The 27,184-nt window shown below is 32.6% G+C and overlaps 1 protein-coding gene across 3 annotated transcripts; it reads right to left on the bottom strand.

Annotated features, from left to right (window-relative positions):
- Positions 1-3: 3 nt before the first annotated feature.
- LOC140045553 (serine/threonine-protein kinase TAO1-like) lies at positions 4-27,184 on the bottom strand. Of its 3 annotated transcripts, none has more exons than XM_072090515.1 (18): positions 27,075-27,184; positions 17,309-17,600; positions 15,589-15,660; positions 14,779-14,880; positions 14,129-14,174; positions 12,718-12,867; positions 12,246-12,306; positions 11,622-11,713; positions 11,116-11,291; positions 10,830-11,018; positions 10,130-10,285; positions 9,454-9,777; positions 8,272-8,400; positions 6,285-6,479; positions 5,726-5,965; positions 4,988-5,200; positions 4,033-4,215; positions 4-3,374 (listed from the first exon to the last, which is right to left on the bottom strand). In XM_072090515.1, the coding sequence occupies exons 2-18, from the start codon at positions 17,438-17,440 to the stop codon at positions 3,123-3,125; spliced, it is 2,712 nt and encodes a 903-aa protein (XP_071946616.1). In that variant the 5' UTR covers positions 17,441-17,600; positions 27,075-27,184; the 3' UTR covers positions 4-3,122. The 3 variants fall into 3 exon arrangements, with proteins under 3 accessions (XP_071946616.1, XP_071946618.1, XP_071946617.1); XM_072090517.1 differs by having other exon boundaries at positions 10,130-10,282; XM_072090516.1 differs by having other exon boundaries at positions 27,085-27,184.

Below are 27,184 nucleotides of genomic sequence, written 5' to 3'. Positions count from 1 at the left end.
AGTGTAAAATGCATTTTAATCTGATCTGTATCTTTTCATTCTTTTGAGAAATGAAAACAAATTGTTAACAGAGTTTAGTAATAAAACATGGGGAAATCAATCAGGTTTATTCTAGTATGATTAGTTACAATGGAATATAGGGCATGTAAATCACTGAATGACCTATGACCTGGTAAATATTATGTCATATATGTACATGTTTACTATGTAACTAACCCTTTAATCATTCTTAGGCCAAGTAATTGATGTAACTATTAAATATGAAAAATCACAAACATATTAACAAACAGATTGGAATCATCCAATGATTAAATACCCTGAATAATTTATATAAACACAAATTTAAATAAAAAATAGCAACATATATCTATGGTAACACATCCCTATGCCAACAGAGAGATCACTAATTTTTGAATTATAACTTTGCTTGCAAGAATCACATGGTTACAAGGCTCAGTTAATCGTAACATTTTGTGTACAGAAAAAATGGATTCAATAATTTACAGAAATTGAAAAGTACAATATAAACTAAGACTAATAATAATAGGAAAACAGTTACACATGTTACAAGAACTAGTTTAGTTTGAAACATATTACAGAAGCTACATTTTGATCAGCCACTTTCTGATAAATATAATCTTCTGAGACAGTTTGAAAAATAATGATGAAAAAATGCTAATTTAAAGAAGAGAACACTTTATAACATGATTTGTTATTTCATTCTGTATAAAATGGTAAGAGATTGGAATTAAGAAATGGAGAAGCAAAATTAAACATTTATAAGTGAGGTAATTAATGATTAATACAACAATAATACCCTAAGATCATGAGGTACATTGATTATGTCCGATTCTTTGGTTTAAAAAAAATAACACACTAACGGCTATGAAGAAGTGTGTTGCTGATGGCTTCCAGAATAGCATCCATATTGTAAACAAGCATTGTTGGTATAACTGATGTACACTTGCATATCCAATTAATGCTGTTGTGCCTAAATACAAATTCCCAAACATTTTCCAAATAAACTCTCGGAGAATTGAATGTATACAACATCACCAATGTATTACAGAAACCAGGATTAAATATTGTAGAACATTACTGTAATAATTAATTACCAATTAATAATGTTTATTACATATAACACACACACAATTAAATATATAAAGACAGCAGATGCACAAGAAAGGTATAATTACAGACATTTGTTTCCAAATTTTAAATAATATAGTTTAATGATTCAATTGAACAAAACAGTAATGAAAAATAAAATTAGTATATGAAGAATATAAAAAATTGTTATTGATAACTATTTAGTAGACATCAACAAGGGGACTATGCCTATTTTTAGACATCAACAAGGGGACTATGCCTATTTTTAGACACTATGTTACTGATTTGGTGAAGTTATACACATATCATAAAGAGACTAAAACAGTGGATGTGAAACCTAAGCCACCTATGCAGCCAAATCAACTTCTACGTACGTAGACAGAACACAAGAAAATTGTAGTATAATTTGAGACAGCAGAGTATTAAACATGGTTGTTCTATTTATATAATTAATATTGCTGTGAAGTTACTTATCTAATATAACTAAAGGAAGTGCCTGAACTTTGCAGTATAAAATGTTCATATAAAATAAATATTTATTTTATGTATCGAGCAACGATGTTTTACTTCAATATAGAAATACATAAAATAACACTCAACTTTTTCGATCTGACATGTCGATTGGACAGTTCTTTAAAATAAAATGGAACAGTCCATTATTATTAAAGGGGTAAATCAAGAAGAATGATTATACTAGAAAATGATGTTTGCTAAATAGAGTGTTGTACAAATTGATAGTACAAACTGGCTGGCAGTGTTAGTGAGTTAGCTTATCAGAAAAATGAAAGGAAGCAATTATTGAAATATGTGGAACTACAAAGTTCTCAATGGCCAACTATTTAATAGAAATAACAACCTAATACAATCAAGAATGTTCCAATTTCATCATTAAATGGGGATAGCTTTAAGAATTAAAGATGATAAAACAACTATTTGTTATGTTTCACACTTTCGCAATCAAAACAAGAAAACTTATTAAACATTGCTTAAAAGGCGTGTACTTAAATAATGTTAGTTTTAGAAACAATTAAGATATCATCAGATGCTCTACTGTATTTGTCATATTTTGTTACCTAAAATCTATAGTATTTATTGTATGCAAGTTGGTTACATTATATTTGTCATGTTTTGTTAAAGTAATGCACAATATAAAATAGTACATCATGTGTAAAATAAGTTTTTCATTCATTAAATACAAGCTTAAAATATTGATCTGGTTTAATAAGATTTCCACAGATAATCCTAAATCAAATGATTAAGTAGGATTAACAATAAGTTTACAGACAACATCCACATCTGGAAGACAAACTTTACTTAATGTGGACACTAGTAGAGGATTAGTAAAAACTTTTATATAGCAGGCTTATTAGTAGATTTCATACAGCTCAGCAATGGGATTAATTAAAATGCATTAGCTTAAAAGGCAGATTAAACAGATCAAATTATTATGGATTTAGCGCAATTTAATCGCTATGTAATTAAATCGATGTGGGAAGATATTGTATTATCTAGATTATTTATTATAATATAAACACACCGAGGGGATTTGTCTTTATCAACAATTTCTTCAAACTAATACTCATTGTATTATTGATGGTATTATCTAATTAACATGGAATTACTTATGCATGCAGGACAGGTGTTGTTACCAGCTTGATAAATTACTAGACAATGTCATTATTATTCAATGGAACAACACACCTGGACTTCCTACAACTAGGTATCTGATCAGTTGACACCATTATATTGTAGATGATGACACTTGAGTTTACAAATGATGCCACACGCACAAGATCAGATATTACTAGTTAGGAATAAACTGCAAATGACTTCGCAGGTGCTTAAATCTGTGACATCTAGCTATTTTGTCTCCAAGACAGTAAGTAATTGCTCAGCACGCTATCAGGTTCCATGATGCTGGGTCGACGACCTTCTATACATATCAACCAACTTGGCTCAAAACTATGGTTATAATGAATAACAGAAGTATTTAAATTGTGTTACAGCAGGTGTTACAGAAGAGCTGTATTCAAGCTATTTGAAGAGTAAGAACTGTCTGACCACTGCAAACTGTTCCTGGATTCTGATGGTTTCACGCCGTCCGTCATTCCGTCCTGGCTTTTCATCTCCTCTACAGACATGCTGCTGAAACCTAATCTTAAACTCTCCTCATCAAACATTGTCATTTCAGTTTCTTGAGCTTCTAGACGCTTTCTGATACGCTCCGATTTATCAGCTTGTATTCGTACAGATTCTTCCTCAATCTGAAATATGTAAAATTATTTTATTAATTTATTTATTTTATTTAAAAAATTTATTTTATCAATTATATTATCTTAAATGGGAATCAATATATGAATATATAAGTTTCAGTGCTGCAGGACTTAATGGGTGTTTATCTTCTGTGTGTTGCCTACTGTAAGTACTTGGGAGTTTCTACAACCACATCATTATTATTATTGTTTGAAGGTTTGCATGGCAAAATCAAATGCAAACTTTATACATACACATAATTATTGTCTAGAACATCTTACACTTACATTCAGTTTATTAATACAAAGATCGCCAGCAAAATAAAGAAAATTATAATTCCTAAATTTATATAGGCAACAATAAAACAAAGTATATGATTATCTTTTAAAATACTGTATTTTAGAATTGCTTCATTGTGTTGTTTGCCAAGTACAAAGTTGAAGGAATGAAGCTTGTTTTGATTGTATTGATTTTTTTGAAAATTGATTTTATTGTTTTGATATTTTTCCAACGTTGCCTCATGTGTTAATGTTTGATGTTTTAGTGTACTTTTTATTCAGTATTTTTGTAAATGCAATACTTTCACAGCTTCTGCTGCTTTTTATATATATATATATGTTTTTTTATACCAAATAAAATAAAATGAATTTAACCTAACAGAAAGCTTACCCTCTGCTGTAGCATAACTCTCCTAAGTGACACCTTCTCTTCAAGTTCACGGAGTTCCTTTGCATGTTGTGCTTCTAGTTGTTTTCTAGTTTTACTTTGATATGCACTTAGCAATTCCAGCTCATTTTGCAAATCTTGCTTTAGGTTTTGCGCTTCCCTCTCCTGGCTTTCATCTAATTTCAACTGTAAACATAAATTAGTGTTGTTAACTACTACATTTCTCAAAGATTTAATTTAATTTCATTTTTATTGTTCCATAAATAAAAGATAAGACAAAAAACCTGGTTAAGTTTTAGGTGTGGAATCTCAAAATAAGGGCTTTAAGGCTGAGATTCCAAAAGACATTACATTGTGCATGGTAACATAAAATTGCTTTCTAAAAAAAGGCATAAACTTAGCCTATCTCCCAGTGGTGCCTATCTCCCAGTGGTGCCTATCTCCCAGTGGTGCCTATCTCAGCGGTGCCTATCTCCCAGTGGTGCCTATCTCCCAGTGGTGCCTATCTCCCAGTGGTGCATATCTCCCAGTGGTGCCTATCTCCCAGTGGTGCCTATCTCCCAGTGGTGCCTATCTCAGCGGTGCCTATCTCCCAGTGGTGCCTATCTCCCAGTGGTGCCTATCTCCCAGTGGTGCCTATCTCCCAGTGGTGCCTATCTCCCAGTGGTGCCTATCTCAGCGGTACATTCAAATGTGAAAATTACATTAATAATACATTAATAGGGAGGTTTCGCAACGCTACGAATATAATAACTAAAACTTATAAGTCACACACATGTATTCGTTTTCATAAGCCAGTAAAAATCTGTTTTGCATGGCAACGAAATATCGTCTAAAACATGACTGCGGTAAATTTGAACAAAGCGCAGGTACGTGTTGCTTGGCTGTATAACATGTGTGTGACGTATCCATTTTCGAGCGTTGCGATGAATGAAAAAACAATTAAAGATAATCTTACAGATTGTGACTGGAGCATCTCAGCTATACTCTGGTTATACTGATCTCCTAAGATTGCCATTTTCCTCCTCTGTTCTTCTTTTAATTTTTTTTCTACTGCTTTTTGTTGTTCTTTAGGAGTATTAGCTAGCGTCTGTGCTCTTAGTGCCTTGTACTGCCTTGACTGCGTCTTACACGCCTCATGAAATTGCTTTTTTATAGATTGTTCTTTTGCCTAAAAAAGGAACAGAATTTTAACTATACTGTAAATACCTAACGTAATCTGGTCGTGGTCTGACTCCAATTCGGATTTGTTTCCCATATTTTCATTAGAGAACATACATCAAAAGGAAATCTTTGTACAATTGTATAAAGATCTAATCTATTAAGTTCTGTCTACACTATCAAACTTTGTGTGACAAAAAAATGTGATGTGACCATATATGGACATGATGTTATATTATTACCATATTTGGTAGTGTAGACATAGCTTAATGGTAAAAAGGACAGTATTTTAGTTTATTTCTAAAGCTATCTATATAACTGTATCACAAGTAAATATTGTAGTATCATTTCATTTTATTTCAGTTCATTCAATTTTACAAACAGACACAAATGTAAAAAAAAAGAAAAGGTACAAGAAAACTTATTAACTGAATGAACTGAGGATAAAACCCACGAAAGTTTAATAAAAAACTTATTTCCAGTGGGGTTCCCAAATATAAAAAGAAAACATTGAAAATTAACAAATTAAACGCACCTTAAGGTTTTTAGGCTGCTGTTTCATTTCCAATCCATGTTTTTTCCTCAACTCTCTTTCAGCCTGTCTTTCATACTCGTGTTGATTTGTTAACTCAGTGTGGAATTGCTTTTGCATCTGCTCTGTGCGTAAACTTTGAATGTGATGAATGTGACGATATTCAAGGTCTTGCGTCAACTCGTGGTGGCGCTGTAACATTACATGTTCCATTTCTTGAACAACTAGCTTTTTGTTCAACTCCTAAGTGTTAGGTGTGTAAAATACAAATATTAATAAATTATATTACAGAATAAATCAATACACAAGTATTAAAAAAATTACAGCGTTTTCAATAGAAATATAATAGTCCATTCAGCTATAAGTGAATTCTTGGGCCAGACTAAGTCTGGTTTCACAAAGATTTGTTATAGGGTGGTTTAAATTTTCAGATAATCCATACAAAATTTGGTTCAAAGAATCATAGGCTATAAGAACATAAAAATCAATTTGAGAAATTATTAATGTTATACATAAATAAGAAAATATAAGATTGTTGAGCATTGTAGAATCAGTGACATACCTCTCGAAGTTGATCTTGTTCTAAAGTGTGTTTTATCCTAAGTTGTCTCCTCTGGTACATTCTTAGTTCTAATTTTTGTGATTGTTTCTGCTGTTCTACTAAGCACCCCTCTGCTTCTTTTTGCTCACTTAACAACTTCTCTTTATGATCACGTAGTTTGGCTTCCTGCTCTCGTTTTGATGCATTGTCCAAATTCTACAAAACAAACAAAAATCTTTATAACATCTATATTATAAGTGAGAGAGTTTGTCTGTTTGTCTGTTTGTTCATTATACAAAATTTTGTTACTGCACATAATCTTACATATGGGGTATCAAAATGACCGCAATTGTACCGGGAATGTTCTAAGCTATATTTCAACATCATCCGCCACCTAGGATCCAAGTTAGGGACCAAAATGTGGTCAAAACCCCCACTTTCGATGTTTGTTCGTTATAAAAATTTCTGTATCTGCACGTAACCATACGTATGGGGTATCAAAATGATGGCAATTGTACCCGGAAGGTTTTAAACTACATTTAAAAAAATTCCCCCGACTCCTGGGGTTTTTGTGGAATGGGTGGGGGGGGGGGGTGGTTGTGTGGTGGTTTGTGATGTCATTTTTGCTAGGGCTCGGGGTTGTAGGCTATCGAATTGTAAAATTATACTACAAAAGTTTTACAGTATTTGAATTATCCTCAGCAAGGCGTTTGGGGAAATATAGATATAGCTATACATATTTCATTCATTAAACAATATGACACCTATTCAATTACACATTTAGCAAAGTACTTTAACCATATCCAGCTATTTGTTGGTCTCTTGGATTGCCTCATTACAGACATCCATACCTGTGTGAACATACACATGTTGTTTACTGTTACTGTGTTCAACTACATCACCAATCCTCCAAGGAAAAAAACGTACATTGTGGGAGAGTGGGGTTGGGAGATAGGGTTTGGGAGTTTGGTTTCAGGAGAGAGTGGGGATTTTGCTTACACCAGAATTGTGGTTGGAAACTTTTAAAGTATTTAATCATCCCTGGGAAGCGGATGGGAGTTTGGGGTGGGGATGTACATCTAGGCCTATCACCATGACCGAAACTGTATTTGGAATGTTTTAAACTACATTTAAAAACTGCCACTGAGGGATTATGGGTTGGGAGTGATAATAATATAAATTGTACTGGAACCGGCTTCAACAGATCACCCAGTGTATCTGGCGTGTGTTTTTTGTAGAGGGAGAAGGAGCGAAAATACTAGCGTAATGAAGTAGCCTATATGATTGGATTGTACTAGGAAAAGTTACTAAATTTGAACTGTCCAGGGGAGGAGTTAAGGTTTGTTGATGGTGGCTGGGGTGGTGAAAGGAGAAAGAAGGCTGGGTGCCCGCAGTATCTAAATTACAAATTTTAATTATCAGCCAATATGACACCTATTCATTTACACAATTTACAACGTACTACAACCATTATTAGACCCATCGTAGTTATGAATACTCCTCTCAATTCGAAGCTTAGGTTGAATTGAATTTGTCCATCACTGGGAAGATTTTGTTTTTAAGAAAGAGTATGGGGTGTTGTTGAGGGGTCGATGTTGGTGAGTATAGACAGATACTGGCGTCGGGTGTTATGTACTGAGAAGGCTGTAAACTAATTTTGAAACCCGCCCTGGGGCGGGTATAATTGCTAGTAATACAATATAACCAATGTTCCCCTTATTATTTAATTAAGCACATTTTAAAATTGTTAGACGGTTGGGCCTGCTCCATAATTTCTAAATCCTGGATCTGCCATTGATACAAATATTCTGTGAATATTATTTTTAAATAAAAAAAAGTCTACACTATCAAACTTTATGTGACAAAAAATGTGATGTCATATCACTACCATATTTGGGCGTATCACTACCATATTTGGGCGTGTCACATATTTTTGTCACAGAGTTTGATAGTGTAGATAGTCATTAACCATTGATAATGTGATCATAAGTGTTATTATTAGTCTTACCTTTTTAAACTGTTGTTTATTTGACTTGTAGTCTCTCCTTAATTGATCACTAAATGCCTTCCTATCTCTGTCTTGATTTTGCTGTAAACCTTTCAGTAGCTTTTTTTCATCAGTAATTGACATTCGATTCTAGAAAATTAAAATATTTAAAGATAATGTAAACAAAAAGGTGTCCCTGTGTTGTTACTAACTTTACATTTCTGCTTATTTTATTTTAACCTTGGTTTTAATTTTTATTACAATAGTTTGTGTTACAATGTTATACAACCTCGTGCAAGAAAACCATTCTGATGAACAAGTTTTTTTGTTTCTGTTTCAAAATTAAACATTTATTATTATTATTAAACAAAACCGTCCAACCCAAGAATTACTTGCAATTTTTTCGCAAGTATTTTCAAATGTACTTAGTATAAAGTACAAATTACGTCAGACCAAAAACCATCAAAATTATACAACACAACAGGATTTGTGATTTGTAAAAACTGTTACAACCTTCAATTATAAAACAAAAAGTATGATCAGGACGTGACCAAAGTTTTGAAACTGTAAGTAACTAACAGCCTTAGTTAATCAGTTCAATATGATGCTTGTAATCGTATGTCCCATATCACATCCCCTTCTATGTTGTTACAATCAATTGATTTGATAGTAAACCAAGGCCTATGACTTTCACTTCACATAATAAAACTTAACATCTGTTTAACTGTCTTGAAATAAACATGACACATGTTAAGGGGGACTTTCAACAAAAAAGTTGAACAAGATTTTGTTTGATTTGCTTGCTTGTATCGGTTTTTTCTAATGTCAGTAATATCTAAATGTTGTCTTGTTATTTGTTTATTTGTGTATATATGTTATGTCTTTCAACCCTGTAATTAATGGTGATGTATGGTCACTGTAGGGTGATGATGAAATACAAATTAAAAAATAAATAATAGTGTATTGAAAATGTTTTAATTTGATGTTCTTACATTATTTTTGAGTTATGATGACAATTAAAAGTGGCAATTAAATTTAAATATTTTTTGATGACAAGTCTCATTACACCTAAAGCTCTATCTACACTAGTGCCCAAATATGGTAGTGATATGCCAAAATATGACATCATCATGTCCATTTATTGTCCACATTTTTGTTTTGTCACATAAAGTTTGATAGTGTATACCAAGCTTTACAGCTTACCTTTCTATCTTTATCTGATGTATGTTTTAACATAAGTTTTTCCATATCTTTAGCATTTGATTGTATGAATTGTTCAAATTCTTTATCCAGCCTTTGTTTTAGTTCGGTCATTTCCTGCCTTAGACGCGACTCCAACATCTGTAACTGTTTACGGTGTTGTTTACGTAACTCCTTGTAACCTTGGAATTGTACCCGTAATTCGTTCTCTTTGTGTTCGTTGGCCTGTTTGTTGACGAGTGTAGTTGTACGAATCGTTTTAAAATGTTCATCGCGCATTTCTGAATGTTTTGATCTTGTCGTACCCCTTGCTACGTTGTTGGTTGACTGAAAATAAAACAATTTGTAGCAACAGTTAGTTTAATACTTTTTGGTTTACACTATACACAATGTTTTATTTTACTGTTCTTTTTTATTCAAGGTATATTTACTCAATCAAAGAAATCATACAGGCATGAGTACAATTTTACAGATATAAAAACTAAAATTAATGTACATTATATAGTAATCAAACATTAAAAAACAAATAACATATAAAAAAACATTTAAATAAAGCATAAAAAAGACAAATAAAAATGCCTGATAATAAAATATTTTGTTAGGGCCTACACATTTTACCTTTAAATTTATTGAAGATACCATTATGTATTTACAATATACAAAGATTGCCACAACTTACATTAGAGTGTGGAATCTGAGGTTGAGGTGGTGGAGGTTCCTCTGCTGCTTGCTCTCCTGGAATACTTGTAACACTACTGCTCTTACTGCTGTTTTGAATGCTCTCTGGAAGGCTCTGTTGGCTGCCTACACTGCCAGTCTGATGTACTTCCTCCTGCTTTGAATCAATACAGTTATTATTAGTAAATGGCTGGCAATAATATCAGTACAGTTATTATTAGTATAGTAAGTGCCTGGCAAACGATATCAGTAAGTGGATCTGTCAATGTTTTTTATTTAAAACAGTGAACATGTGTGTGTAAATTAATAACTTGTGAAGTTGTCATCCAATTTATTTATTTGGCCTTAAATCAAAATTGGAACATTACATTTAGTGTCTCTATTAATATGTCAAAAGTTTGAAGGGAGATATGTTGTTATTAGCAGGTACAGTAAGCAGCGAAATATACATAGCAATAACACATCTGTGAGAAGTAGATAAAGATGTTGTTTCCTCTGAAAATACTATAAAACATGACACACTGAAATTATTTATTTATTTTACTCCTTTCAGTGATACATTTAAATGGGAACACTGAGAGACAAGAGCTGTCAAAGGCAACTATTGCCAAAGGGCGTGTCTCTCCAAAAAGCTACAAAGGTAATTTTCCAAAAATTAAAAGATTTGAGTAGATTCATGCAATATGTATAATAAAACTTACACTGTCAGTGTCCCTATCATCATCCTCTCCGCTCGTTTCTTCCTTTGTAGAGGGCGCTATACTAGGTGTCATCACCAGTTTCATCATCTTTCTGTAGTTTAAATTATCTGATTCTCGTACAGCTGTTTTAGTTCTCTCAATCAGATCACATATAACATTATTATTTCTATCTCTTGTAATAAAAGGGTGCTATAAAAAGAAATTGAACAATTTGTCAAATTTAACATAGCAATTATTGGATGAGCTAAGACACACCAACTTGTAACAAAACAATGTATTAACTTACTCTTAGTAATTGCTCTGCTGACGGCCTTTGCTCCGGGTCTTTTGCAAGACACCTTTCAACAAAATTTCTAAATTCATGTGACCATGTTTCTGATGAGAGACTTGGTGGTTCATTTTGTGCAATATGGTATAACGCACTCATTGCATTCATGTTGAAAAGGGGTGGCTTTCGCTCAGCTGATAATATAAAAAGAAAATAATACATTTACAAACAATGCTTTCAACTGTAAATACTGAAAAAATGACACAACAATAATAATAATAATTATAATAATATATATGTATAAAGCATTATTTACTGATGTCTCACAGCGCTAAAAGACCAACAAGAATTATTGAAAAAGGTGAGATTTTTTAAGTGACTTGAATTGCTTAATAGATTTACATTGACGGATATGGAGTGGAAGCTGGTTCCAAACTAGTGGCATCCCTTCAATGAACTTCTTTGTTAACTAAAAACCAATTTTAATTTCAATTTCATTTTCTGAAGGCCACATAAATATTTACCTAGTTCAATACACGTTATTCCTAAAGACCATATATCAACCTTTCCTTCATATTGACCCTCATCCATTGCTAATATAACCTCTGGTGCCATCCTGAAACAAATTACATTTACTATTATTCTATCACTTATCTGTATAAAAGTGGTAAGTGTATTATAATAATTTATTATTATGGTAGAGTATAGGAGAAGAGACACTGCCTTGTCTACACTATCAAACTTTGTGACAAATAAATGTGATGTGCACATATATATAGACACGATGACATCATGTTACTACCATATTTGGGTACATCACACTTTTTTTTTGTCAAACTAGTTTGATAATGTAAACAGAGCTTTAGGGAATAGCACTAGGATTATTCCACTTCAGAAAGGTACATTTAGTGAACTTGCAGATTACTAGACTAAACAGCACACTATATCTGGTAACATAATTGAGTGCATAATCCTTAACATTATGAAAAAAATAGAACATAAAATATATGCTGTCTGATGATCAATAAACTTTAATCACAATCTTAATTGCCAAAATAAGGTTTAATAACGACAATTTATATTAGTAGTTAATTGAGTACAAGTGTGTATGGTATTCTTGTGTCTTTTGAATGAATGTATAAACTTACCAATAGGGGGTACCTACAAATGAGTTAGCTGGTGACACAAAAGATGCCGAACCAAAATCAGCTGAAAGAACAAAAAAAAAAGTTAAGTATGGAACAAAGCATGTGCTTACTTAACTCAACTTGTAGATTGAGAAACCGTTAAAGCTTAAACTGGTATCTATAAATCTATTAATAACTTGATGACATGATAACTGACAGCTTTCTACTTTGTGCAGGCAATGTATACAGTAGTATCATTAAATGAAGTGTCTCTATTTGCCCAGCTTGTCGCTAAAAATTACTTACTTTGCCCTTACCGTAGCCGTTTGGGGGCTGTTGGGCCACTGTAGATTTAACTCTTTCAACTCTCCTCAATGTGGCCCTGTCCTCCGCCATCCTCAGTGTCTTATTGTGAGTCCTATCCCAAATCTTATCTAGGCTTGATGCGATATCATCAAATCTAAAATGATTCAAAATGGATTCAAGTACGTACCTAGTTTTACCGTTCCGTTATCTGTTAATAATATATTGCCTGCTTTTACATCTCGATGTATCTTATCGTGTCTATGAAGATGAGCTAAACCTTTAAGGGCATCTTGTGATATGGCTGCAATCTCATCCTCTTGAAGCGGCATTCTATGCACTAAAATAGAAAAAAATTAACATTTGTAAATTTTACTTCTTTTTTTTCCACATTTTGTTGTCATATAAAGTTTGATAGTGTAGACAGAGAAGATAAAAAACATGTGATGTGCCCATATATGGACACGATTACGTCATATTATTGGAATGTATACAATGTATACTGGAAATATTTTAAGAAAAAATAAAATTGGAAAATCCAAAAGGAAGACAGAACATAGGTAAAAACATTCGGACAAAATAGAACTTAGTACAAATGTTTGTCTACACTGTCAAAACCCAGACAATCAATAATTAATAGTCACATGTTAGTTAACATAGCTTACACTGTCAAAACCCAGACAATCTATAATTAATAGTCACATGTTAGTTAACATTGCTTTCCGTTGACTTTCCCAATCTAGAAAACAATAGTTTATGGGAAATTCCAATAACCTCATTTTTTTCCCCCAATATACAAAATGTATAAAGACGTTAGATTTAAAATTAGCCAGGAAATCTTAGAATAGATACGATGTGTATTTAGTTATATTTTTTTTGTACAATATTCATTGTTTCGTTGTAAATGACTCTCGTACAAAGGATTTCATAGAGGAAGTTTATATTCACAATTATGATGATTCATATAGATTTTAACAAATATAACCTTGTAAATATATGGCAATAATTATTTAATCAAAACATGAGATAAAATCTCTAAATAAAAGCGCAGGAGAAAATCCAGGCATTTGATGATGTCATTGCTATACCTTTTGGGACCTTTACCTGTGTAAGTTTCTGTATGAAAATGACATGCCACGAACAATTAAATTTATGAATACAATCTTTGTTTACAACTGTTGGTACAGTAGGTGTAAATTCGTATAAAGTAACACAGCAGGCTGAACCACTATTAAGGGGTCATTTTTGGTACCTTAAAGTGTCCTCTTATAGGAGTTTCCTATGAATAAAGGTGTCTCAAAGGAGGGGTTATATCTACAACTCTATTCTGTCTATTTTTTCTGAATGATGAATAAATCGGAACTACATTTTAACTGAAAGCAATACGAGTCATCATAGTATTGTATGCTATTGGATAGATTAATCCCATTCACAAACAGCTCTGACATTCAAGGTCAGGTCACAAACAACAACATGTAAACAAGCCCTCTCCACAGATCCTACTCACCATGTCCCAAATTTTAACATGGTAATTGAGTGTGTCCCAATTCAATGTACACAACTTATACTTTAAAGTTTATGAGTAATTTGCTCTTAGTTACCTTCTAAAATATCTGAGGCAGATCCCAAGCAGTATTCCATGGAAAGCTGTAAAATGTTAATATAAATATATTAAAATGATAAATTGAAACCTTTAAAAATGACCCAGACTTGTGTGACAGAAATTTCTAAAATGTCTATTCTATTCTATACAGGTTTTTATATGGCGCTAACACAGAGAACAGAGCGCCTAACAATACTAAGTAATTAATTAAAAAGAAAAGTTTTAAGTTGACGTTTAAATAGAGGTGTCGAATTCGCTCCTCTCAAATCGACAGGTAGCACGTTCCAGATCCGCGGAGCGGCGACAGAAAACTCGTTGTCACCAGCTTTCCGATTAGATCGTGGAACGAAAAGTCGGGTTGGATCATTAGAGGAGCAAAGTTGACACCTGTAATTAAATGAAAGCTGGTCTTTGTACCCTTGTGCACCATTACACATTTTGTAATTTTTTCATATTGCATAATTTTTTTTTTTATTTAGTCATCTTTGTTCATCCATTTTTGGGTGTTCTGTTCTAGCATTTTCCATTTTTTTTTCTCTGCCATATGCCATTCTCGGCCAGGTTGTCAGTATATTTAAGTGCTTGGTAATAACTTGTGCAAGGAGGTTATTTATTCCCTTTTGTTGTATATTTAAGCAGCTCACTTACCCAAGCAGTGTGTTCTCTTAAGTAACATCCTTTGTACTCAATACAGTGATTGTGTTTTAGTTGCCGTAAAAACGTCACTTCCTTAACTATATCTTGCCATTTCTATATTTAAAAAAATAATAAAATTATCTTCAATCAAGTCAAGAACATGATTGTTGATCAACCTCACTACTTACAGGATAAAACTTAATTTACTTTACATATTGTTGTTCACAAAGAATTATGATTGATTGATGTACCTTAGCAGAGCTTGATTGGATTATGATTATTTATTAAAATTTTAATACATTAATCATTTCCATATTAATAATAATATAAAGTGATTTTACAGAGTAAAGGTAGTTCACAATAAAAAAACTTCACAAAAAGAAAATTTATCAGCATTTTACTGTAAAAACCCTGTTTAAACACAATTAAAAAGTGGATGTTGATACTAAATAGAGGTCATCTTTGTACAGTATAGATTCAAATTACTACTGTACACCCGTTTTTATTCCACATAAAGGCCAGTTTACAAAGACGAGCAGTAACAGTAACATTTAACAAAAATATAGAATCTGTGTTATTCCTCACGACCATTTACACACAATATGGAGCAGCTGAGGATAGATACAGATCCTACGTGGACAAGATACAGGTATGTGGTTTTACAGTACGCTTACTGTTACCGCTTGTCTGTGTAAATTGGCTATAAGGAGATAAGCGCATAAAGCTTTATTAACTAACTCTAAAATGAACGACAATATTGGGTACAGTAGCAAAACTAAAGTGAATATATAATTAATAAATAAATCTATGTTTGACTCTGACCTCTGTAGAATTTTTGCCATTGTATGACATCTTCTTGATGGCGACAACTTCGTTTGTTATGACATTACGTGCCTGTAAATATACACACAAATATGTTAAGAATCCTGATACTACTACCACATAATGTTTAAAGCTCTAACTTTATGTGACAAAAAATGTGATGTGCCCATATATGGACATGACGATGTCATATCATATATTTGGGCATACCACTTCCATAAACTATAACTAGTTTGATAGTGTAGACAGAGCTTTAGAAACATGTACTTTAAAGTACAGTATATCTACTGTATGTTCAGTTCATCCCATGCAGGACATACTGTATATTCAGTTCATCCCATGCAGGACATACTGTACATTCAGTTCATCCCATGCAGGACATACTGTATATTCAGTTCATCCCATGCAGGACATACTGTATATTCAGTTCATCCCATGCAGGACATACTGTATATTCAGTTCATCCCATGCAGGACATACTGTATATTCAGTTCATCCCATGCAGGACATACTGTATATTCAGTTCATCCCATGCAGGACATACTGTATATTCAGTTCATCCCATGCAGGACATACTGTATATTCAGTTCATCCCATGCAGGACATACTGTATATTCAGTTCATCCCATGCAGGACATACTGTATATTCAGTTCATCCCATGCAGGACATACTGTATATTCAGTTCATCCCATGCAGGACATACTGTATGTTCAGTTCATCCCATGCAGGACATACTGTATATTCAGTTCATCCCATGCAGGACATACTGTATATTCAGTTCATCCCATGCAGGACATACTGTATGTTCAGTTCATCCCATGCAGGACATACTGTATGTTCAGTTCATCCCATGCAGGACATACTGTATATTCAGTTCATCCCATGCAGGACATACTGTATGTTCAGTTCATCCCATGCAGGACATACTGTATGTTCAGTTCATCCCATGCAGGACATACTGTATGTTCAGTTCATCCCATGCAGGACATACTGTATGTTCAGTTCATCCCATGCAGGACATACTGTATGTTCAGTTCATCCCATGCAGGACATACTGTATGTTCAGTTCATCCCATGCAGGACATACTGTATGTTCAGTTCATCCCATGCAGGACATACTGTATGTTCAGTTCATCCCATGCAGGACATACTGTATGTTCAGTTCATCCCATGCAGGACATACTGTATGTTCAGTTCATCCCATGCAGGACATACTGTATGTTCAGTTCATCCCATGCAGGACATACTGTATTTACAACAATTATCATTCACTCACTGACAAATATAAACTCTTTTATGACACATGGGTAAAACATTTTCAAATTTTTGGAGAGATGACAAGACATGACACTAGGCTAAACCAGGCCTTGTCTTTTGAAAATCATAGGTGTGCTACAAATTGCACTCCTCAATATATTCATGGATGCTGTAGGTGTGCTGTTTGTATTTTGGTGTGTAGAAGTTTACCAAAATTAAGCGTGTTGTAAATAGCACTCCTCAGGGGTAGTTTAGGAGTGTGTAAGGTCACACTCACTAGCCTTAAAAGACAAGGCCTGCTAAACACCCGTTTGTTTGGAATTAGGACCACTGTATCTCAAAAACATTAAACAACTGGCATACATAATGTAGTATATTTAGAAATTTGGCTAGTCTAAATAAATACTGTGCTTAAATGAAATCCTCTGATCCCAACATTAGTTAAATACACATTTCACTCACATAGTAAACAGCACCAAAGCTTCCATGGCCAATTTCTCTAAGTTCATCAAAAAGTTTTTCAGGATCTTCTTCAGAAAATAGAGCTGCAATATCCGGATCTTTAATATTCGCAACCCGGCTCGGTAACGGCATTTTCAATAGTTTGTAATTATCCTGTATATGTAAACATGGAGATACCCGCTTGTGTATAATGTGTTGATCCTATTAACATGGGAATTGCTAGACTTGTGCCGGTGATCCAAGTAAGTAATATATTTCCTGATTGTTTATGGTAATACACATTGGGTGAAATCTGAAAAAAACAAAAGAGATGGATTTTATTAATTAAAATAATAATATAATAAATAATATAATAATAATATATTACTTTTACTTTAAGAATCATATATTTAGAAGCTTAAAATAAAAAAAGTTGTTTTTGTGAATAAAAAAAATAGACTCAAAAGGACAACATTTTGTTATTATTAATGTATAATATCACTACTGTATGTTCTCCTTCAATATGATTTATGTCTTTATTTTCCTGCTAAATATAATTACAAATGTTTGAGCTGTTTTTACAGTATAAAGGCCATGCTCTTGGTATAAAATGACTAACTACACTGTAGAGAAGCCGTATGAATAAATTATCAAATGAATATTTAATATTATGAATAATTTATAAGTTATTGTAGTTCTAGTATTAAGTGGACTATCACAAGTTTGTTACATGTACACTGCAGTTTTAATATTAATAGTAAACAATGGTAATGTACCGTGTATAACAGCAGTATGCAGTAAGGGGATGTGGTTATTGCTGTACTATTACTGAAACCAACTTCTGATAAAAATGTCTATACTGTACGTACTGTCATGCAAACATTAGGCTATTTTGTAATCAATTCTTAGAATGCCGGTATTGCACTTTATAACAATGACCATACAAGATTTCTCATAGCTTTTTTTTTTTGTAAAAAAATGTTTAACATAGTTTGCGCTCTATTAACATTAACAAATAGATTTAAAGTTAAACTCAAATAAAACACATTCTGAAACAATGTATAAATATACTATCGATTCAATCAAAACACTGTGGAGCAAATGATTCCAGCCAGGCCAATCAATTCAGCTTGGATAATTCACTATAGACACAATACAGGTTTCTAAAAAGCCTACTGTAGCTAGTATACCAGGACACCTCACTATAGACACAATACAGGTTTCTATAAAGCCTACTGTAGCTAGTATACCAGGACACCTCACTATAGACACAATACAGGTTTCTAAAGCCTAGCCAGTACACCTCTTGACAGAAGGCATTATTCTTACAGACTTTCCAATGTTAACTGTACTGTAGGGTAATCTATGATCAGTTAGGCCTATTATGCAAGTAGTAGCTACAGTATAACAACGTCATTGCTAGTGTGTTATTTTTATATCACATCCTTTAGGATTCAAAACATTTACATCATGTAAGCTGTTTTCAATTACTCACGAACAATGAATTTTATTTACCAATTTGAGTGTACATTTCATTCAATTACACTTCAGTAATAACTGTACTACTGTATGTTTCATTCATATCTATTTACGTGACAGGACAAAACTATTTAAAATTTGCTATGTCTTGAACTGTCAAAATTAATACAAGTTATTAATGTGAAAGAAATTTATGTTGTAATTGTTATTCAATGAAGAATTGTTTAGCATTACTAATCTTAACTTCTATAATTAAAATTTTTTATTTTTTTTTTTGATTTTATGTACTTTCACTATTATATATTCATATTTTAGTCTACTCTGTAGCAATGTTAGTATACTTATAGGCATATGGGAGTCACGACTTAAAGTTCAGTGAACTTACTGTGACTTCCATTCACCCACATTTAATATATGTAATATGTAAATGTAAATGATATATATATATATATATATATATATATAAGTGAGTGGAAAAAAATAAATAAACGAAACGAACCTAATAAATATTTTAAACTCAAACTTGACAATAAATGTTCAAGTATATTTGTAGATATGTAAATATTGCTACACAGTACCTACTTGTATAGCGAGATATAATAATGTAAATATTGCTACACAGTACCTACTTGTATATATTGCTACACAGTACCTACTAGTATAGCCAGATATAATAATGTAAATATTGCTACACAGTACCTACTTGTATAGCCAGATATAATAATGTAAATATTGCTACACAGTACCTACTAGTATAGCGAGATATAATAATGTAAATATTGCTACACAGTACCTACTAGTATAGCGAGATATAATAATGTAAATATTGCTACACAGTACCTACTTGTATAGCGAGATATAATAATGTAAATATTGCTACACAGTACCTACTTGTACAGTATATATTGCTACACAGTAGCTACTTGTATATATTGCTACACAGTACCTACTTGTACAGTATATATTGCTACACAGTACCTACTTGTAAATATTGCTACACAGTACCTACTTGTATATATTGCTACACAGTACCTACTTGTATATATTGCTACACAGTACCTACTTGTATATATTGCTACACAGTACCTACTTGTATATATTGATACACAGTACCTACTTGTACAGTATATATTGCTACACAGTACCTACTTGTAAATATTGCTACACAGTACCTACTTGTATATATTGCTACACAGTACCTACTTGTATATATTGATACACAGTACCTACTTGTATATATTGCTACACAGTACCTACTTGTATATATTGCTACACAGTACCTACTTGTATATATTGCTACACAGTACCTACTTGTATATATTGCTACACAGTACCTACTTGCCAGATATAATTAATAACAAAGTAATTTGACTATGTAACTGGAAAATAAACAGGGTTATGGTCCGAGTAGCTCGCTTTCTTCATAATACTACAAAGAGTGGATTGTGCTGAGATTTAATATCCTATACAGTAATGCTATACTATAGAGTAACCAATCAAGTAGAAAATACCAATTGTACAAATTCTATTAACATAACATTGTACCAAATAGGTTAATTTGCACTTTATATTGAACCTCCTCCTACAGGTATTCACTAAACTTTAAAACTGATACACTGTGGTGGACTGTGCCTCTAAAGCTACACTATCAAACTTTATGTGCCCATATATGGACATGATGATGTCATACCACTATCATTAAATATCACTACCATATTTTAGCATATCATTACCATCACACTTTTTTTTGTCAAATCTATGAGTTCAAACTAGTTTGATAGTGTTTAGAGCTTTAAACTAGTAGTGGACAGATTGCTGTTGTTCAATGTGATAATGTGCATATTTTTTACTAGTTTGGACACCCTGCTAATTTATACTCAGTTCAGTTTCAGTCTGCTAAAAAATAACTACAGTATAATATTTGCTGTTTAATCCATGGAACAGAAAGGTGATTGTCTATGGAGAGAGAAAGAATTGAGTGGAAGAAAACACACACTGAATACCTCTACTGTACTTACAGTGGATACTATTGAAAACCTGAGAATTAGTGTATATTAGGGGATTTTTTATATTTTCCTTTATTTGGTCAAATACAGTACAAGTATGTATGCTTTTTCAAGACTCATAGATTTCATTCCAATTTAAAATTACTTTTAAAAACTGGGTTTATCCTGTACTTTTTAAAACACATGTAACAGTAAGACAGTATTATTAAAGTACGTCTAATGTACTCAAGTTATTAATGCAGAAAGGAAGTTGAAAGAAAACTACAGTATGACCATTACGATGCCAGGCTATTGAGAGCACACAATAAGTGAACTCCACCCTTCCTCTATACGTCTCGAGAGGCCTAGCTACAAACGCCAAAAACAGAAACGAATCGACTTCAAAGAAAAATAAACAGAAACAATACAAAGGTTAAAAGAGAAAATGCTTTTGATTTTTACTACCTTTGACACCCACCAACATCTGTTATTCTGCATCCCCAATATTCTACTGTAGTACAGTATACACTCAACTCTCCTAATAATATCAGACACCTTTGAGCTGGCCCAATATGTCTGTTTTTCTGGAAAGTCTGGTATTCAACAATTTGAGACCTTTTGGACCTCAAGAAAAGTCTGGTTTTGGGAGAGTTTCTGATTTTCAGAGAGACCAGTATTGGGAGAGTTGTCTGTACTTATAATATTATAGTACTGTAGGCCTTCTGAAAGTCTTGCTGTATAATAATGATAATTAGAAGATGAGAAGTCATTCTACCCACTTACTACCCCACTACCCCCTTAAAAGATGTACATGTAGAAGAACACTTGATCCACTTGACAAAAAAAACCAGTTTGTACATTACCATATCCGTAGCATTGGTTTAAGCCCAAGGAAAAAATTCAGTACACTACATGTAGTAAATCTGAGACTTTTTTTAACTTTTTAATTTAACAGAAAATACAGTAAAATTAACAACTAATATTATAATAATACTAATATTTTTAATAATTTTTTTCAGGATTTGAATTCAAGATTAATGATAAATCAGTATACAGATAACCATGATGGATTCCTCCATGATTATAAGCTACTACCATTTAAACAAAGCATTGAGAAAGTACAACACTGTGAATGTGAAAGAAGCCTGACCTTCAGTTGAACTTTCCATTAGCATAACAAGGATCTATGCCATTAGTCTTGCCATACAAAAATTAATGTGCTGCTAAACAAAATTATCAAAGCCACAGGCATTAAAACACAAGATGTAATATTGTCTCATCCATATAATTTCACTGTTTGTTAAATAGTAATGATACAGTACAGTAGTGGTATAGTAGTACATATGAATTTTAAATCTTTTCATATCAGGCTTGTTTTTATTCGTTTTACTTAAGAAAAAAAATGTAGCACAGTACCTCCAACACAATAACTGAAATAACACTTTGGAATAAATGTATTAATTTGGGAATTTATTGGAATTTGTGCTGTGATATTTATTTGCCATTTATTATGAAAAACATTTTACTGATTGACAATGACAGAGTTTACAGAATAATCATAAAGTCAGGACATTATAATATTTGTACTATAAAAGAAATTTAAATACAAAAACCGGATATACTGTACTAGATCAATGGCATAAAAATAGGCAACATAAACAAACAAGCCTATTTCTGCTCTATTTAACCTCACGACTTTAACAGTACTAATAAGTACACTATATAAACAAAAGTACAACAAGACCCATACAAGGAGAAAGAGTTACATACAACCTAGTAGAATGATACACTACACTTGCATAGTACTACGAATACAGTACCTAGTACAATGATACACTACACTTGCATAGTACTACGAATACAGTACCTACTACAATGATGCACTACACTTGCATACTACTACGAATACAGTACCTAGTACAATGATACACTACACTTGCATAGTACTACGAATACAGTACCTACTACAATGATACACTACACTTGCATAGTACTACTACGAATACAGTACCTAGTACAATGATACACTACACTTGCATAGTACTACGAATACAGTACCTACTACAATGATACACTACACTTGCATAGTACTACTACGAATACAGTACCTACTACAATGATACACTACACTTGCATAGTACTACTACGAATACAGTACCTACTACAATGATACACTACACTTGCATAGTACTACTACGAATACAGTACCTAGTACAATGATACAATACACTTGCATAGTACTACTACGAATACAGTACCTACTACAATGATACACTACACTTGCATAGTACTACTACGAATACAGTACCTAGTACAATGATACACTACACTTGCATAGTACTACTACGAATACAGTACCTACTACAATGATACACTACACTTGCATAGTACTACGAATACAGTACCTAGTACAATGATACACTACACTTGCATAGTACTACAAATACAGTACCTAGTACAATGATACACTACACTTGCATAGTACTACTAATACAGCACCTACTACAATGATACACTACACTTGCATACTACTACAAATACACTACCTACTACAATGATACACTACACTTGCATACTACTATGAATACAGTACCTACTACAATGATACACTACACTTGCATAGTACTACGAATACAGTACCTACTACAATGATACACTACACTTGCATAGTACTACTACGAATACAGTACCTACTACAATGATACACTACACTTGCATAGTACTACGAATACAGTACCTACTACAATGATACACTACACTTGCATACTACTACGAATACAGTACCTACTACAATGATACTCTACACTTGCATAGTACTACGAATACAGTACCTACTACAATGATACTCTACACTTGCATAGTACTATGAATACAGTACCTAGTACAATGATACACTACACTTGCATAGTACTACAAATACAGTACCTAGTACAATGATACACTACACTTGCATAGTACAACGAATACAGTACCTAGTACAATGATACACTACACTTGCATAGTACTACTAATACAGTACCTAGTACAATGATACACTACACTTGCATAGTACAACGAATACAGTACCTAGTACAATGATACACTACACTTGCATAGTACAACGAATACAGTACCTACTACAATGATACACTACACTTGCATAGTACTATGAATACAGTACCTACTACAATGATACTCTACACTTGCATAGTACTATGAATACAGTACCTAGTACAATGATACACTACACTTGCATAGTACTACAAATACAGTACCTAGTACAATGATACACTACACTTGCATAGTACAACGAATACAGTACCTAGTACAATGATACACTACACTTGCATAGTACTATGAATACAGTACCTAGTACAATGATACACTACACTTGCATAGTACTATGAATACAGTACCTACTACAATGATACTCTACACTTGCATAGTACTACGAATACAGTACCTAGTACAATGATACACTACACTTGCATACTACTATGAATACAGTACCTAGTACAATGATACACTACACTTGCATACTACTACGAATACAGTACCTACTACAATGATACACTACACTTGCATAGTACTACGAATACAGTACCTAGTACAATGATACACTACACTTGCATACTACTACGAATACAGTACCTAGTACAATGATACACTACACTTGCATACTACTATGAATACAGTACCTAGTACAATGATACACTACACTTGCATAGTACTACTACGAATACAGTACTTAGTACAATGATACACTACACTTGCATAGTACTACGAATACAGTACCTACTACAATGATACACTACACTTGCATAGTACTACTACGAATACAGTACTTAGTACAATGATACACTACACTTGCATAGTACTACGAATACAGTACCTAGTACAATGATACACTACACTTGCATAGTACTACGAATACAGCACCTACTACAATGATACACTACACTTGCATAGTACTACGAGAGTAAATACTACTATATAAAGCAAGATACACTAATCAAACAAAAGTAACATTACTTGGAACACAGTTTGACAATATTTACACATATTTCAACAGTAAACAATTAAAATTCTACGGGTAACTAACTGTATTACAGTAATTTCATGGTAATAAAGACTGAAAATAGATAGAAAAACAATCACCAATGTTGTTAAAAATCTGCATACCAACTGTGAGTGTGAATAACAATAAATAAAAAAAATCAATGTGAAAGGAGGTTCCCCAGTGCCTATACTGTATCTTGTCACATTAATTACACTACTGTACTTACAGAGAAATTAATTATGAAAAGCTGCCAAATATTACCTTAATTTGTTCGACATGTGGTATAGATTTTTTTTTTTTATCTATTTATTGAATATTGTTATTTGTTATGATATGGACTTTGTTCTGAAATAAAAGTGAATTGAATACTACTGTCTACTGTACAGGTTATAAAACAAGTACATCTACATCTTGCAGTCTCCTAATTGTTTAAAATGAAGGGACCAGCAACATGACTATTAGAACAACAGACTAAATGCTTTTGATTGAGAAATGTGTAGCCTTGTCCTAAACAATGTATTGTACCCTAAACTACTGTAGGTCTAGCTTGATGAGTCATCAATAGTATTCCATATAATGCAAGTGCTGGTATAATATTGAACTCCATTGGAACATCATATTATATTAGTGTATTTATAGAAGGACTCCTAACTTGCAAGTAAAGCTATATAACACTATACCATTCAATTCTATGTGATTTTCCAGTATTTCAAATGTGCTGTGTGACTGTGACTATCTTTTTGTTTAGTAATGTAAAAATACAAAAGTACACAACCAATAAACTATTATTATGATAAGCTCTTTTTGATAGCTCTTTACTAGTGTAGTATACTAGGAAGCTGTCATAGTGAAGAAAGGTTTCAGTATTTCCAAAATTTGGTTGGTCTGAAACTCCAGAAGACATTAAAAATGGTTTTTGTTTTGTGAGTGCCATCGTTGGCATGTTAAATAAATTAAAAATAAGAAAAGTAATTCATTTTTGGGTATCGTTTGTTCACTTAAGTTTCACTTTAAATTGTCTCTTTCTCACATAAATATGGTCAATAAATAAAAAGTGATTAAATCAAGCCAAATACACAATTGTCATGGTTACCCCCACCATAGCATGTTTCATATGATTTCCTAAAAGATTCAAGGGTCAGATCTAAAAATCATCAAAATCAAAATCTGCATTATATAGTGTTAAATACTATAAATACTTTAACAAGTAACTTTTTTTGGCAAGGAGCCAGATTTCATATTTTTGTTTTCAATTTCTTTAGGTCACAAATTATTATTTTTTAAATTCATAGGGTGATATGGATCCTTTAAGAACATTTTCCCAGTAAAAAATTGTCTTGTACAACCCCTGGAAATCCAAAAGTTGTCTTGTACACAACCCCTGGAAATCCAAAAGTTGTCTTGTACAACCCCTGGAAATCCAAAAGTTGTCTTGTACAACCCCTGGAAATCCAAAAGTTGTCTTGTACAACCCCTGGAAATCCAAAAGTTGTCTTTACTAAATTACTGAACAACCCCCAAAAATCTCATGCAAAATGCTATGGGTTATATAGTTTGTCATCTCGCCAAGATGGTTTTTGAAAATCAGTATTCCATATCACAAAAAAAAAAGAATAGAATAAAAATACAGTATATAATTAAATATATAACAGAGGCTCCAGGCCCTACTAATAAAATTTATTATTGAATTGAATTCTTGAATCATTCATCATCATCAAATAATGACAATAATAACTGCATGGATGGGCCGATGGTGTTGGTTTTAATTTATTATAGATTAAATAAATAATTAACTGTAGTTCATTACAAATCCATAAATTGTACTCTACAAATAAAAACCCAACTACCGCCAACAATATAATATGAAATATACTGAGCACGTACTGAAATGGATTTTTGTTTTATTGTTTTGATTTCAATTATTCATTATTTTAACAAACAATTCCCTGCAATACATTCCATAAAAAACTTTGGAAAAAAAGAGCAATTTCTGTTATTTCAATAAATGTATTCAACATATATTGCACGTTAAATCACACATGCTGCAAATACAACATTTCATTTTAATTTTAAATTGAAACCAACTCGTGTAGGCCCAACCAAGACCAGATGATAAAGAAAAACAGGTTGGTTTCTGCACAATACTCACTCACAACACACGATCTCTTCGCGTCAGCCGACGAGGATCGACCAAACGGAAGTGGTCGTAAACGCTGGTCGCCTCCCGGAATTTTCAACATTCAATAACGCTTAAAATAACATAATGTATTCAATTTACACTTACAACAACTAACCTTTACACTAGTTCATCTTAAATATAAGAATATAGAACAATAATGCTTGATTTTCAACCCCACACCCATCGAAAAATGCCAACAAAATCCTCACAAAAAC

Source organism: Antedon mediterranea, chromosome 3 (assembly GCF_964355755.1).
Source record: "Antedon mediterranea chromosome 3, ecAntMedi1.1, whole genome shotgun sequence".
In the NCBI taxonomy this organism is placed as follows: Eukaryota; Metazoa; Echinodermata; class Crinoidea; order Comatulida; family Antedonidae; genus Antedon; species Antedon mediterranea.
The sequence above is the reverse complement of the archived record's forward strand: the minus strand, read 5'-3'. Positions and strand labels throughout refer to the sequence as shown.